Source organism: Biomphalaria glabrata, chromosome 14, assembly GCF_947242115.1.
Source record: "Biomphalaria glabrata chromosome 14, xgBioGlab47.1, whole genome shotgun sequence".
Taxonomy (NCBI): Eukaryota; Metazoa; Mollusca; class Gastropoda; family Planorbidae; genus Biomphalaria; species Biomphalaria glabrata.
The window spans coordinates 8,896,575-8,912,031 of NC_074724.1; the positions used below are offsets into that span (position 1 = coordinate 8,896,575).

At 30.4% G+C, this 15,457-nt stretch overlaps 1 protein-coding gene across 4 annotated transcripts in view; it reads right to left on the reverse strand.

Annotated features, from left to right (window-relative positions):
- The window catches only part of LOC106053344 (uncharacterized), a 22,287-nt gene extending 8,465 nt beyond the window's left edge, over positions 1-13,822 (reverse strand). The window contains exons 1-10 of one of the 4 annotated variants that reach the window (XM_056010650.1): positions 13,765-13,822; positions 12,311-12,371; positions 11,658-11,711; positions 10,632-10,700; positions 9,704-9,900; positions 7,864-8,074; positions 6,977-7,024; positions 4,993-5,092; positions 4,612-4,627; positions 2,681-2,724 (exon numbers count right to left, since the gene is read on the reverse strand). In XM_056010650.1, the coding sequence (XP_055866625.1) occupies positions 2,681-2,724; positions 4,612-4,627; positions 4,993-5,092; positions 6,977-7,024; positions 7,864-8,074; positions 9,704-9,900; positions 10,632-10,700; positions 11,658-11,700 (728 nt within the window). In that variant the 5' untranslated portion in view covers positions 11,701-11,711; positions 12,311-12,371; positions 13,765-13,822. Of the gene's footprint in view, positions 1-2,680; positions 2,725-4,611; positions 4,628-4,992; positions 5,093-6,976; positions 7,025-7,863; positions 8,075-9,703; positions 9,901-10,631; positions 10,701-11,657; positions 11,712-12,310; positions 12,372-13,077; positions 13,378-13,764 lie in introns of those variants that run through there. The other 3 variants (XM_056010649.1, XM_056010651.1, XM_056010652.1) reach the window with 3 other exon arrangements.
- Positions 13,823-15,457: the final 1,635 nt, after the last annotated feature.

The following is a 15,457-nucleotide window of genomic DNA, read 5'->3' on the forward strand; positions in this document are numbered from 1 at the left end:
CAATCAGTCGGCAAATCTTGAAGAGCTTATCACATTCCTTAGGTGTAATACTTAGTCAATGTAAATATTAATGATGTGGACATTATCCTTATTTTTAGACATCTCTTGCAACTAATGCATTTTCTTAGCTCAAGCATGTTCTCACTTCACTAAAGTATAATGGACCTCATTCACCAATTGTAAATAAACACATTTAGCCACATCATAATATTGATAAAACAATTTTAAAAATGTATCACGTGACAGCCTTTAAGGATTACATAATTTGTATAGAATATATATCTAAAATCATGTAGCTAAATGTTGTTTGTTTACGATTGGTGAATGAGGTCGATTGTTCTTAAAGAAGAGAATGTGAATAGAAGAGTTCCAGTTAACACACCCCTTTGATTGAAAAAGGTAGATGTTTTTTTTTTGTTTTTTTTTCATGGTCTGCCAGGGAGGCGAGGTGGCACAGTGTGAAAGGGAACTTTTTTTTACCTGGCAATAGTGGGGACAATCGCTTCATTAAATTATGCCAAAGAATTTGACTCCCCTTTTGCAAAGTAATTAAGCTTGTCATGTCATTTTTTTTATCTTCATACAGAGATTGGATGCACTTTAAAGTGATAAGGATATCTGTTATAAAAAAACATTTTCTTTTTAGTAGGTGGTAGGCCCAAACTACTTGTATCTATTCTTGTTGGTGCACACAGGCTCAACAGTGAATTTGAACAATCCTAGGTATATATACTGCATCAATTATATCATTATCAAAACCTTTATTGTTAGAAATGCCCTAGACCCATTCAGGAGAAATGTCTACAATATTAAAAGGGCCTCTGTTTGCACTTTTATTTCAGAAGAAAGGCAGTGAATAGAATAATTGAGATCATCAATTTGCTTTAGAGAAAGCAAGTAATTTGTATTAACTATCTTATGTTATCATATAGATTACAGGTATTACTTAAAGCAAGCAATTTGTATTGACTATCTTATGTTATAATATAGATAACAGACATTACTTCAAAAGAGAGGGTAATTAAAAAAGAGAAGATAATTATGTCCTACACATTTCATGAGTCAATCTAGTCATGCATGTTTGTGACTTAAACTCTTCAAAGTCATTGGTTTTCCTGGCTAATTAAGGCAACCCATTCCATTCTCTAATAGCACTAGGAAAGAATGATCATTTATATGAATTAGTCCTAGCATATAGAATAAGAAATGTGCTTCTATCTATGTGTCTTTTTGAAACATTTATTAGGTTTTGTTTATCTATTTTAAAAATAATGTTACAGTGTTGTTGTTTTTTTATTATTGCTACTTTACTTTTTATTCTTCTGTTCTGAAGTGTCTCTAAATTAGTTATTTGACTAATGGTTTTACTTTAATCAAATGTGAATGTTCATTTGTTACAAATCTCACATCCATTTGGCACTTGGTCTAGTTTCTTTGTTTTCTTGAGTTGAGAAGTCCCAAAAAGAGGACGCATTTTCTATGAGGAAGCATTTTCTATATTGGCCTATTTAAGGATAAAAAGCATTTTAGTTTTATGTTCCTGTTTGAATTGTAAACATTTCTTTAAATAAACCCAAATGTTTTGTTATATTTCAAAAAATAATTTTATCAATATGGGGATTCCATGATAACTTTTCATTTATTATTACATCTAGACATATAGAGTTTTTGTCAGTGTAAATGGTTTACCATTAATAAAAAAAAGTAGTTTTTGTTTTAGTTTTTTTTTTTTTTTTGTTTTTTGGCTCTTAATAGCTGGTATTTTTCTGGCTGGAAAGATATGTTTCAAATTGGATTACCATTTCTGAAATTCTAATTGTTTCTGTAAAATTTCAGTATCTTTTATTGTTTTTATTGTTCTATATATATTATGCAATTGTCTGAAAATAAAAACACCTGTTTCCAAACTAATGCAATTTGGTAGGTCATTTATGTAAATTAGAAACAGTAATAGCCATGATCTGCAATACAAAGCTCTGACCTACGCAAAATAAAACTGGAATTTTTAACCTCTGCTTATAGCATCTATCCTACTGTCAACAATACTTGTAACTCCAAATATGATGAAATATGGTAACTGCATCAATATATGGTAACTTTGCCCGAGCATGCTACCATGCCTCATAGTGGCGCCCGGGTGGAAATGATCGTAGGAGGAAATGATTAGGCTAAAGAGTAGCAAAACAAGACTCCCGTGGGGGTGCCTACAACCTTGTCACAATCCAGGCGCTGTTCCTCAAAGAGCCATTACATAATAAATGGCGTGTCCTGCACGGTTAGCCTGGTATAGAAAAGGAACATGGCGGGGGTCTAAGTGTACGCAGCCTCTTGCCACGAGTCTGACCCACCCGGTGAGAGGGAGCTCTTGTTCACTTTTGCTGGCCTAGAGTTCCGAAGGCTCAACTCTACCTATCTACCTGACAGTTTCAAGAAGAAGAAGAAGAAGATGGTAACTGTGATATGACAACTATCTTGTGTGAGCAAGACAATGCATGCAGTTTTTTAGATTTCCTAATGTAGGCAGCATCCAGCTGGTGCATGTCAATATCCTGTTTCTATTTGTCATGACAGATGGCATTTGTGAGCAGGTTGGAAATCAGGGCACTTAATGAATGAAACAAGGTTTCGCTAATTTTTAGCTTAGCAAAATCAAAGTAAATTTTTAAAAATATATATTTACCCTTCAGTCTTTTCCTTAAAACCTTTTTCTGTTGTATGTATAGCCTGCCAATATAAACAATGTGTTATATCACTTACTTAAACAAAGGTGATAATAATGAATTTTCATTTTGCATTTCAAATATCAATTTAGTTGTTAATGATTGTAATAGATGCTAAAACTTATCATTAAGATAATACTTTTTTTCAAGACTTTAGGAAAATTTTTAATTTCATAACCTTGTCTAAACTACTTTAAATAATGTGTTGAATGATATAGATGTTTAGTTTATACAAAAAGGAAAGTATATCACTGTTAATAGGAAAATTTATAGCAGGAACAACAAATGTGGAATGTTATTTAAATAACAGAAAAAAAAGTATCTGTAAAAATATACAGCATTGATAAGTGTTAAATTGCCAACTCAATAACTATTTTTTTGTTTGTTTGTGAGATTGGTCTACTTCTAAAAATGTGGCTTCAGGAGAGTAGAGAAACAGTTGACATGTTTACAGTCCATCAGCTCCAGGATAAATGCAGAGAACATATAACAAATTTGTACACAACCTTCACACATTTGACAAACACATTCAATAACCTCTGCTGAGATGCTCTTTGATAGTTCATTTCTAAATGACGGTGAGCCTTTTCCCATGAAAGCATACAAATCAGTGCTGTCTTTGAAGAGAACAATGACTATTCTAATTCTTTTACAAAGATATTGTTTCTTTTTTAAGTATTGGAAATTCCTTCCTAAAAAAGATTAGATCCTAATCCAAAATTTCTACAGGACAGGAGAAGATGGAAACAGTATAATTAAAACTTGGAACCAATGTGCTGACAATCCTGAGAAAATCACATCTTTACTAGACTTTTCAACACACAGAGAAATAACAATATTAACAAAAATTATATATTAATGCATTAGAGAAGTTCTATTCAACAATGACTGTGGTCCGAATGATGAATTCCTCAAGCAGATCTTCAAATGAGCCCATACTCTTTGCCTAGGCTTGTGGTTTAACCATTCACATTTAACCCTTAAGGTGCGTGTAATAGTTTAGCCTCTGAACATCAAAATTGCAATTCCATTTTGTATGCACTCATTGTAAAACAGCTCAGCACTTTAAGGGTTAATAGATTAAAATGATGTACTAGCCTTTACCTTATACATTATTTAATAAAACAAATAATATTCTTCAATGAACAGAAACTATAGAACATGTCAATTCTGAAAGCACAATATCAGTAAATGCAGATCTATATAAAAGAGGTACACTTCCAATGTGTTCATGCCAGCGTAAGTCTTTTCAAAGAAAGGACTTAGTATATCACCAACATTTAAGGTTAAAAGTAAGTAAGAGAAAAAAACATCATGGCTGAAAAAAATTAGCACTTGATTTATCTTCATGGCATGGAGCCAACAGTGTTGGTTTTGAGGTTATGAGATAAAAATATAGTTGACAGCAAAAACAAAGCACCATAAGTGAGAAACTTACAGCAACTGAATTTAATCAGTAATATGCAAACTATGCATTAGGATTTTTAAAAGAAGATGTTTAGTATCATAGAGAATGATATGCTCGTCTTTAATCATGAGGAGGCATGGTAGATGAGGTGTAAAGTGCTTGGCTTCTGAAATGGAGGGTCCTAGGTTCGAATCCTGGTGAAGACTAATTTTTAATGCTCTAATAGGTATCTGACATTAGTGGAAAAAAATAAAGGCAGTTGGTTGTTATGCTGACCAAATGACACCCTAGTTATCTGTGGGCCACAGAAATAGATGACCATTACATTATCTGCCCTATAGAAAGCATGGTCTGAAAGGGGAACTTTAATAAAATCATGATTTTATTATACATATGTATTTTGTGTGTGTGTGTGTGTTAAATAATGTAATTTATACTTTAATAGACAGTCATAAGTAACAAAAAAAATAAAAGTGGACTCACTCCTTTTCTTCTTTTTCTGAAAATAGATTAATAATTTTTTTTTTAACTTAAGTCAGTACAGTTGACCATTGATAGTCTGATGGTATGGGAATGGAGTCAGGTTATGGAAAACATCAGATTACAAATGGTCAACTGGACTTCAAAGAATATAGATAGCCCAAGTAAAATTATATTAATAGATCAAATGCTGATGAAATCTTTTGAATGAAATAGTTGTGTATCTTTAAATTCGTTATGTTATTTTCAATATTGGTAACTAATGCATCAGAACTTTCTATTTTAGTTAAATTTTACATTGAATGTATTAAAAAATAGCTATAGTTGAAGTACTTATGGTAATATTATTTTTTTAAATGAAATATTAAAATAAAATAAAATTACCTTATAAAACACACGCATACAAGAATCAAAATCCCAAGAAGAAGAACAAAAAGAAATATGGTGCTGCTAATAAATCCTATGGCAAGTTCCTTCCAATTAGCTAAAGAAAAAAATGAAAACTTTAATGAGTTATAAAATTTCAATAACCAAAAAATGAGTTAACTCTATGTTTAAATACTAAGGGCACTGAAATAGAATAAAAAATGTCTCCAAAGGGGTTGATTTACTAAATTGCTATTTGTTATTCCCTGATCTTATATATCAGTTGGAATTTAATTAATTGCAAATAATTGTTTTCCTACAAACAGGACAGATGAGTCACTTAATATATGTAACGATGAACCTGCAAATATTTAAACTCATACTAACACAAAACTTTTTACTCTACCAAACTGTTACTATGCGAGGACCCCGAATTACTGACTTTCCCTTAATTTATACTTTCTCAATCGTACTTTCCAAAATCATGGAAACTTCTCAAATAATTATTTTAGTAACTATGACCTTCTAGAAGCAGACGTGTGCTATTTTTTCCCTCAACCTCTTTCTTTGATTGGATGACTAAAATGATCTAGTTTACTCTGGTCAGAAGCACTGACTTGATCTCGCTTCCAGAAACTGGTCGAAATAGGTCACAGCCTCGACTAGTGACAATACACTAATTCACAGGCTAAAAAAGTATGTTAGGTTGAGCATTAAAATGTGGCCCGTTCATTAAAATATAAAATAAACATTTAAAAAAAGGGGGGGATGTTCTTTCCATAATAAACAATATAAAGCCTGGGAAAAAATCAACAAACGTAGCCAGTGTGTACTGCTAGTATATATTATGTTATGGTGATATATATATATATATTAGGTTAGTGTTAATACTAATACTAGTGTTAATAATATTTAATAATACTTAAAAATGTATAAATATGTACATTTGAACTTAAAATTCCAACATCAATTGAATATCCAATCTATATGATGTAAAAATTGTTTGTAAGTGTTCATTAGGTAATTGTTATATTTGTAACAAATCAATTGGACCAATAAGTTAATGATCATAGGGAAAGAACTCAACTCATTTAGACTCATATTGTGTCAGATTTAAAACATAAAAAAAAAAAAGCGATCAACACACAAAAAAGAACTCATTCAGTCTTAATTGTCAGTAGCATGATTTGTTTAATCATCTTTTTGTATCTCTCTTTGTTGCTACTAAGATAAAGCTGACTTGAAATGTTAAAACACTATCTCCACCCAACACCCCCCTTACCATTCACTAGGCCTAATGTTTCTTAGATAGTTGTAAACCTGATTCATGTGCTAAAAAATGGAGGCATAGATCTCTCTATTTTTATGGATTATCAAATTCAATGAGAGAACAAAATATTTTTCAAATCAGTGGTCAGTTAGCAGTTTAACAAAAAGGTTTTTCTTTGATCCGAAGATTAAGGAGGAGTGCAGCATTTCAGGTGGCTATGAAGTCCTAGCTGTGGATTTGTCACAATTAAGGTAGAAATAACCATTGTCTGCTGGTTGTTGGTTTAGGTTCTAGTTCCATCTACATCTGACCTTAGCAGTAAATCCATTTGTTCTCAAATATTTATCAGTGCCCAGTTATCTCGTTCGGAAGCTTCCTATTGCTAGGTGCTCTTTTCTTTGCTGGCCAGGGCACAAATATAATATAGGGGCTGACCATATGCCAAAGGTAGGGCTTTTAAGTGAGCTGAGAGGTGGTCAGTGCAACAGAGGTGTCCTCTGAAAATGATTTAAAGACCAGCTTAGCTTGCTTTAACTGACATAGAAACAGTTTGGGAATATAGCAATTCAAGTAATAAGTGACTGGGATTTATTGTCCAATCTAATGTGGACAAAAAAAATCTAATAATTGTTTGGTTTTCCATTATATGTAAGTAATAATCTTTTTTAAAATTTACTTAATTTTTCACAATCAATTAACAAAATTGCAAGGCATTTGTTTTGATAGTTATACCTTCAGAAGTCTTCAATTTTGGACATGACTGAACATCTGTGTTTGAGTCTGTTGATTAAAAATAATGTCACTTTAATCAATAATAATAAAAAAATGTGAGAATCTCCTTTTATTTTCTATGCAAATATAAATATTTTCTATTTTGTCAAATAAATTTATAATTAATACCACTTTTTAAGAGAATGGTATTGGAAACATTTTAAATAATATTGGATTTAAAGGTTTTGATAAAGAGTTCTAATGAAATGAATTTACAACTTTAGCTAAGTAACAAAATAATTTATCACCAACAATTAATTAATTGGTTAATTTTTTCGATCGATACATGTCTTGTCAGGTTTAATGAATAATTGTGCTGTTTTAACTTGATCTGAGAGTGAGAAAAGGAGAAAAAAAAAGGTTAAAACTTTTTACCAGACAGACAGACAGAGTTGAGTCGATAAAAGCTTTGTAGAAAATATATGTGAAAATAGGAAATTTACTTCATAGAGTATAAATAGGTTTTGCCTTTTAAAAAATGCTAACTAAATAAATAAAAAGAACTTGGAATGTAAATGAAGCTTATTTTACTTTATATTTCTTACTAATAAAAAAATTTTATGAAATGTTTGGGTAGGTCATTAGCCTTCTTGTTAAAATATGATTAATATGTTTGGCCAGATCAGACAACACATTCATCTTAAGATCATAAATCACTATTATTAATTATGCCTTTCTTTAATTTTAATGCTTGCATTAATTTGTCTTTTTTTATATTATTTTATGTATTTAGATAACTCAGACCTATAAGTTTCAATCATCAATGTAGTTTAGAGCCATTCAGGGGTGTGATCCAATTTGTATCACATATATTTTATTCATCAAATTAATTACCAAAAATTACTTACTCTTTTGATTAAATTTCACATGAAGTTTGTTGGTTACTTTAGTTTCTTCCTGTAAATTTGTTACATATGCTTGTATAACAGCATTGTTGTCTTTATTTCCCAAATGCTTGTGACAAATAAATATGTAGATATCATCCTTTTTTGATTTGCAATAGCATTCAGAATTATTTGGAATTTCCTCTTCACATGTTCCAAAAATTACTGAAGCATGCTAGAATAAACAAAATAATTAAAATCAACATCTCTGTAATATACTAAAAAAACAAGTTAAGGAATGGCAAGTTTGCCTTTTAGCACAAACTCATTGTTAGTTAAGATGGATCTGATGTTTGGTGAGTAACTAATATCAAATAGAAGGTTTTTAATAATTCTAAGAACAATGAGCTTAAGATGTTTTCAACAGCATTTTTCCAAATAGAAATGTACTTTTGCCATGCTCTGCACTATGTAACCAGGAAAAATTTATATGAAGTATTGCATTTTAAAAGGCAAAGCTTGCACAGCAGTTTTATATGTATATGCTGTTTGTAGTAAGTATACATGTCACGAAAATGAAAATAATTGTTCAGAAAGACTGTTTTTGGATAAAGAAACAATAAAAACATTTTGTTCAGTTAGACTGTATGGGATGTAATAGTTTTGAATACAAACTAACTGGTGTGTGAATACCAGCTGACCTTAATGTCCAGTAGGGATGGACCATTGTTTATAAAATAACTGGCTGGACTAATAGATTGATATTTGAACAAGTATGTAGTACATAATTTAATTTTCTGTTTTTTCTCTGTGCAAAATCTATTAGATTTCATAGTCCAATTGTCATAATAGCTAAACTGCACAGTCTGCTGTGCAACATTACTGATCAAAGATTTTGTAACGCTTATAACACTTAGGCAAAGGTCATAGAAATAGTAGACTTAATTGTGCATGCAATGGGAAATGAATACTGAGTGGGCTAGAGAAAACTAAAATGCTCTGAAGCTGTCTTGATGTTTTCAAGAATTAAGAAATGAAGAGAAGAAATGAGCAAGTTTAGTAATTTAATCATATTGAAACTTTTCAGCAACTTTACATCTTAGAGCTTAGTTATATTAGGCTAGATGACATCATTTAACATTATACTATTGAATTCTGTTTAAAAAAAACAACACATTTTTAACAACGATTGCTCAAACATCATGAGAATGTCCTTTGTTTAATAATGTTCGCTTACAAAAATATCATGATAATTGCTTGTACATTTAATTCTCTTCTATTTTCCACAAAATACAATATGGAAGTGGTTTTCCATTAATTTAAGCAGCACAATAATGCAGTGGCTCAGCTAAAACACATAACACTGTGAATTAAATGATACTAGAATAAATGTTATTTTAACTATTTATAACATCAATCCAGATTTCCTATATATTTTGCCAGAAGAAGCATCAGTCTTTCTATTTCCTACCTTGCCGAAGAGTTAAATAGAATGCCAGATTTCCTACTTAGTCAGTTACATATAAATATCGTCTAAACCTTTTAATCTTGTTTTAAATAATTTGTGTGTGTCTTCAAAGTATTTCCACATTCATTCAAGAGTTTAATAAATTAATGTTCAGGAATATTTTGCCCTAAATGGTTATCAATGATATATTATAAAGTGTAGTAAATCTATACATTTGCTTAACCAGGATTCTTTTTAAAATCTAAAATTCATTAGTTGTTATGAAAAAAATAAACACTCTATAAGTTTAACAAATTAGGTATTGTCTTTTTAAAAAAAGTTTTTTTTTAAATGTTCTTATTGTTAAGTGCTCAAATAGTTAACTCTAGAGTTAGAAGTTCTAATTCAGTTACTTACAAAAGTAGTTTGGTTACAACCATCAACCATTTTGATATGCACTGCTTTTGAATAATCTTTTAAAGCTTTTGAAAAATCAACAGTTCCATTCCAGCATAATGTATCGTTTTCCATAAGATTAGACCAGGGTTTGCAGTCATTTATGTCTTTCAAACTATCAACCTCAGTAATGTATAGTTCTTCATATGCTGATAGTGCTGTCAAAACAAAAAAGCCATTTAGTATATAAGTTTAAAGTCAGGCTGTGAAACATTCCTGAAAAGGTTAATATTTACCAAAATTATGCTAAGGTTAACAAAAGCAAGAAAATGTTTATGGTCTACAAAACTCAAATGAAATAAATTAAATGCAAACCTTCTTTTAGGAAAATATTATTTTACCAAAAGTGAAAGTATGTAAGATACCCCACTGGACAAGAAGCTTAGGTATGGACAGAAAATGTTTGGAGAAAATGTTGAAAAATAATTTTTAGTGCAAGAAGTGCCTTATCCACTAGTGTAAATGAATGAAAAAAAAAAAAAAACTCAAACAGAAGAAAAAAGGATGATATAAATGAAAGTGAAGGTGACCACAAGTCAAGGTATTTTTTTACATCAATTTATATTAATATCAATTTAATAAGTTCTATTTCCTAAATGGAAACATCAACTATGTCTGTCTTAAAGATAAAATGGAATCTATAGTACACAGTTTTCTTATAGTAAGTGATCAACAAGAAAAGTAATTCACTAAGACTGAAAACAAAAATAAATCAGTAAACAAAGTCGTACTATTCAAAATTATAATTTCTTGACTTTTGCCAAATGGAAGTACCAGATCTTATGAATATATTTAAAGATATGCATTGTTTGAATTTTGAGCCTGCAAATTTTCTTTCTAATAATAATGTATACTTCTAAACAGTCTCTACTTCAGTATCTCATCTTACTAGTGTCAAAACCACTGGTTCCAGAGTAAGTTTCCAGCCCATCTTCTACTGGTGGTTGAAGGGTTATATCTGAAAATACAAACTGGAATTGATAATGTGTAGTAAAGGCATTTTTAGTTAATTTGTATTTAGAATAATCCTTAAAGACTGAATAGTTAAAGCCATTAGTCAAAAACATAAAATGCTTCACTTCTGGCTCTGGCCATTAATTGAATAGTTAAAGAGCAACTATTTTTTCATATATTTTTTTGTGGTAGGATGAGTTGTTTTTTTTTAATTTTTTTATTTTTGTTGTGCAGTGATCTTATAAATTTGAATTTTACTAAGAATTATTATTTGTGTTGATAAGTATTCAATCATCATAACACTACTTGAAAATTAATGCAAAATTGTGGGGGAAAAAATTCTATTAGAAAATAGAACATTATTTCTCCCCAAGCTATAATCTAACTGAATCAATTTAATTAACAGTCAACAGAGAAGCACATGATAAAATTTAAAAAAGCATAATAAATTATCTATTATAAGTTAATAGAAAAGCAATTAAAACAATTTCTATCTTAATAGAGCATAGTTAATTCTTTATTACATGGGTGTGACTTGAGGTTTAAAGCTGCTAATTGTGTTAAGTTTAGTATCATAATTAGTACGGTACAATAAGCCATAATATTTGAAAACTGTAATGAGAAGTTAGAAATATTAGCATAAAAGTTATGGTTTCCCATATACACTTTGGATTGTCATCACGATGGCTTGAGTTTAAAACCTGGCTGTTGAGAGCCCCTGCAGTCCAGCAGTAGCTTTGGGTTAGGATATAATAATTTTCATTACTGAAGGAAAGTAAAAAACATTTAAAACTAAAATATTATGTTGACTTTTTAAATTTATTTTATAGGCATAAATAAAAATAAAAACTTATAATATGAATGTGTAAATTATATCTTGCTTTTATATAGTAGAAACTCCTAAAAAATTCCTTAATATTATTTTTTTTATTATATTATATAAGTAAAATATTTAAAATACCAATGAAATAGCACAAAAGAATGCTAGTAGAAATTACATGCATCTTGATATTTTCTGAAAAAAAAAAAAAATACACCAGTGCTAATGTAAATCATTCCAAAAAAAAAATCAACAGAACAAAACAAAAATACATAAAAAAAATATAACTTTTCTATTAAAAACATTGAACTTCTGAAGAGTCCTTAAAATATGTGTTTTGTTAGAAATGTGCAGATATTGGAGAGATATGTTTATAGAGTTTTTTTTTTATATTTATATTTCTCTCCATCTCAGAAAGCAGAAGCAATATATAACACTATTTTAATTACTGGATTCAGTGGGTGAAAATTAGCACTTAAGAATTACACAGTGATAAGATGAAAAGGAACTGAATAAATGAAATGTAGACCCTAGAATTTTTTAAAAAGAGTTAAAGGTGTGTTTCACTTTAATATTATATTTTTTTAAATATATAAATTACTAAAAATAATTCACTCTACATACAACCATATTGATATCCCCAAATAAAACACAGTACAATAAATATATTCATTAGTAAACGTAATGACACATCCATCCTACATCATTCTCGGAAAAGAACAACATCAAATTTTGATTATTATCATAGTAAACACAAGCATGAGTTTCGAATTACAAAAAAAAAAATTACCCACCTAAGTACAAGGTTGAGATAGCTGTATAGATAAGTAAGTTGAATTAGATCATGATTTTAACCTGCAATAAAATCATTTCTTTTTTTATGATCTTTTATTTACAACATGATACTGAATTATAATAAGATCTAGACGTTGAGATATATACTGAAATGGAATCTTAAAATAAAATTTAAAAACAAAACTAGTCAAAATAAATAATTGTAAGTAAACTAGATCTCTAAACCTAAAAAAGTAAACAGCAAAATAGACATTAAAAAAATCACAATCATTTGGATCTAACAGATCTAGATCAAACAGGCTGCTTATAAAAAATTTAATAGATCTAGATTTCTATATCTAGAATATCAGTCATGGGCAAATTAAATTTAGGTACTGGCCAAAAACTTAGAGAAAAAAAATTGTGGTGTGCCATATTTTTTTTAACAAAAGAACAAAAAAATCAAAGAAAAACATAATATAGTAGTACATTGAACTATCATGATATCAAACTAAAACTTTATATATGCTGTCAGTGTTAGGACAACAGTTCATCACAATTTAATTCGAATTGGGGCATAGTTATTCTAATGACTTCAATTAATTTAAGTTGAAAGCCTAGTTTCAATACTTTACCAAAAGGCTTACTGAAAAGATCTAGATTCTAAATCTTTTTCAATAGCACTAAAGTCTTAAGATTTACTTTCAATTTCAACATAACTTTTAAGCTTGTCTTTCTTCTCATAATGAATTTATCTCATGAAATGTGACAGGCCATTTTTAATTACCTAAATAGCAAAGAGAAGATGTTTGAAATATTCAAGGTGGCTCTAAATATCATCAGTCAATGGATTTTTATTGTATCTTCAAATCTTGACATTCAATTTGTTCATGTAACAGAGAGCATCTGTGAAAATGCTAAATCCATGTTCTACTCAGATTTCTAGTATAGTTGTTATGGTAATATAGTAGTATATAATATAGTATATAGACAACACTATATATCTAGATCTATAATAGTCTATATAGAGTCTACTAAAAAAAAACTACTATAACATAGATCTAGATTCTAGATCTTGTAATCTACTAATGCACTGTGACTGTTAGCCTGATCTGGTCTGATAGTCTAAGTCTAAGATTAATTCTAATTAGATCTATTTAGATCTAGAATCTAGTCATTTAGAATTAGTAGATTGTAGATAGAACTAGAATACTAGATTCTAGATCTAGAATCTAGGTCTAGATCTAGATGACTAAAAGATCAGATATGATCAGATCTATAATATTCTAGATTTAAATCTAGTCTTTCTAGACAATCTAGATCAGTGATGCCCAACCTTTTTCGGCCGGCGGGCCATTTTAATTTCCGACACTCGTGTCGCGGGCCACATCATAGAATAGATAAAAATGAAATAGAGAATAAATAATTTCAAATAGTTTTATTAGAAACCCGTAGCACTACTTGGCATACTTACACACGTAATTAGTTAGGTGTCAGCCGTTTTATTACTGAAAAGTTTGTCTGCTCAATTAAGTGCTTGTAAACATTGTTATCATCCTTAACACTTAATTTCGGAAATTCGAAAAGTTTTTTTTTTTGATACAACACGGCGAAGTAATCAAGTGTCTGCATCGCTCTAAATTTCTCAAGCAGGGATGTCAGGCTTTGTAAGTCAATCAGTTCCAGTTACAGATCTGTCGGAGCAATCCTCAGTGGCAATAGGAAACATTTCAAAATCTGCTGCTCTGTCACTTAGTTTTGAATGAAAATGTTTGTAACTCCTAGTGTCCACTCGTTTTGTAATGCTAATTTTGTTTCCAAAGGACAAATTCTTTCATCACAGCTAGAAATCACATTTCTCATAATTTGAGCATCACAGTAGATTGCCCTAACGATGAACTCATTTTCTTGTCTCTTTTTTTCTCGTCAATTGCTCAACTCACTCAACTAGGCGTAACTTAGCGATCTTTTTCTTTGCAGCTCAAACCAACAATGCTTCCATATTTTTTATTTAAAAATGATTTTGTTATATTTTTCCAAAACAGCCACATTTTCTTTACAAATCATGTTGGCTTATTATCATGTTCCACAAAAGCAAAGATGTGTCCACCTTTCCCGGAAGTTTCTACATTCAGAATCAATTTTTCGTTTCTACGGCTCTAGCATTTCATTAATCAACAAATATTAAATTCTCTTTGATATAAAAAGAATGTTACCAAAAATGATGTAGAATTGATGCCCCTGTGTTACACACAAGATGTTAAGAACACGACTAGCTCAAGACAGCAGCGGAATGATCCAAGAACCTAAAGCAACTGCCAACACTTGTCACCGAAACAAAATATATACATCGTGTTCATTTAAAAAAATAATAATATGAACATTAGAATAATATGGATTGGAATGAAATAAGTCATAAAGAAACTGTGAGTCCTAACGTTGGGAAAATACATTTTTCAACCTTTTTAAAAATGTTCTTCCCTTTGTGCCGATGTTTAGGCGGGCCGGATGGAACCACGTCGCGGGCCGGATCTGGCCCGCGGGCCGTAGTTTGGGCATCACTGGTCTAGATGATGTAGATCTATTAGTAGTATTAGTTTACTATTACTATTATAAATATAGATCTATAATATTAATATAGTATTACTATTATAGTCACAATCTAATCATTTTACTTTTAATTTTGGCTACTAGTCTATAAATAGTATAATTACTATAATCTAGATCATGTCATTATGATTTTACAACAGCGGAAAACAGATCTGTTTGCGGGAATTACCGATGCAAGACTGCTCTCTTTTTGGTTTACCCGGATAACTGGTTGAGTGGGATGTACATTGATGGCAGAGGTGTAGCTAGCAATGTGCAGGCCGCAGCCTATGGGTAATCCAGTGGTGGGGGCATCAAACTAAAGACAAACTTTCTCAGTGTACATACATAAACAAAAACAAACTATATGTACTGTATTTGAAATGCGAGGTAAACATGGGGCTAGCGGCTAGCAGAGGCCAAAAGGGGGTTTAGAGTTTAGAATCCCATCTAGGGGGGTTTGAGGTTAAAACCCCTCTTTTCTATAAAGTAAAAAATAATGCAAATGACAGTCACCGTATTCCATGAGTGTAATCAAGGGCAGTGGCGTCACTAGGCAGGTTCGGGGGGTGCGATCC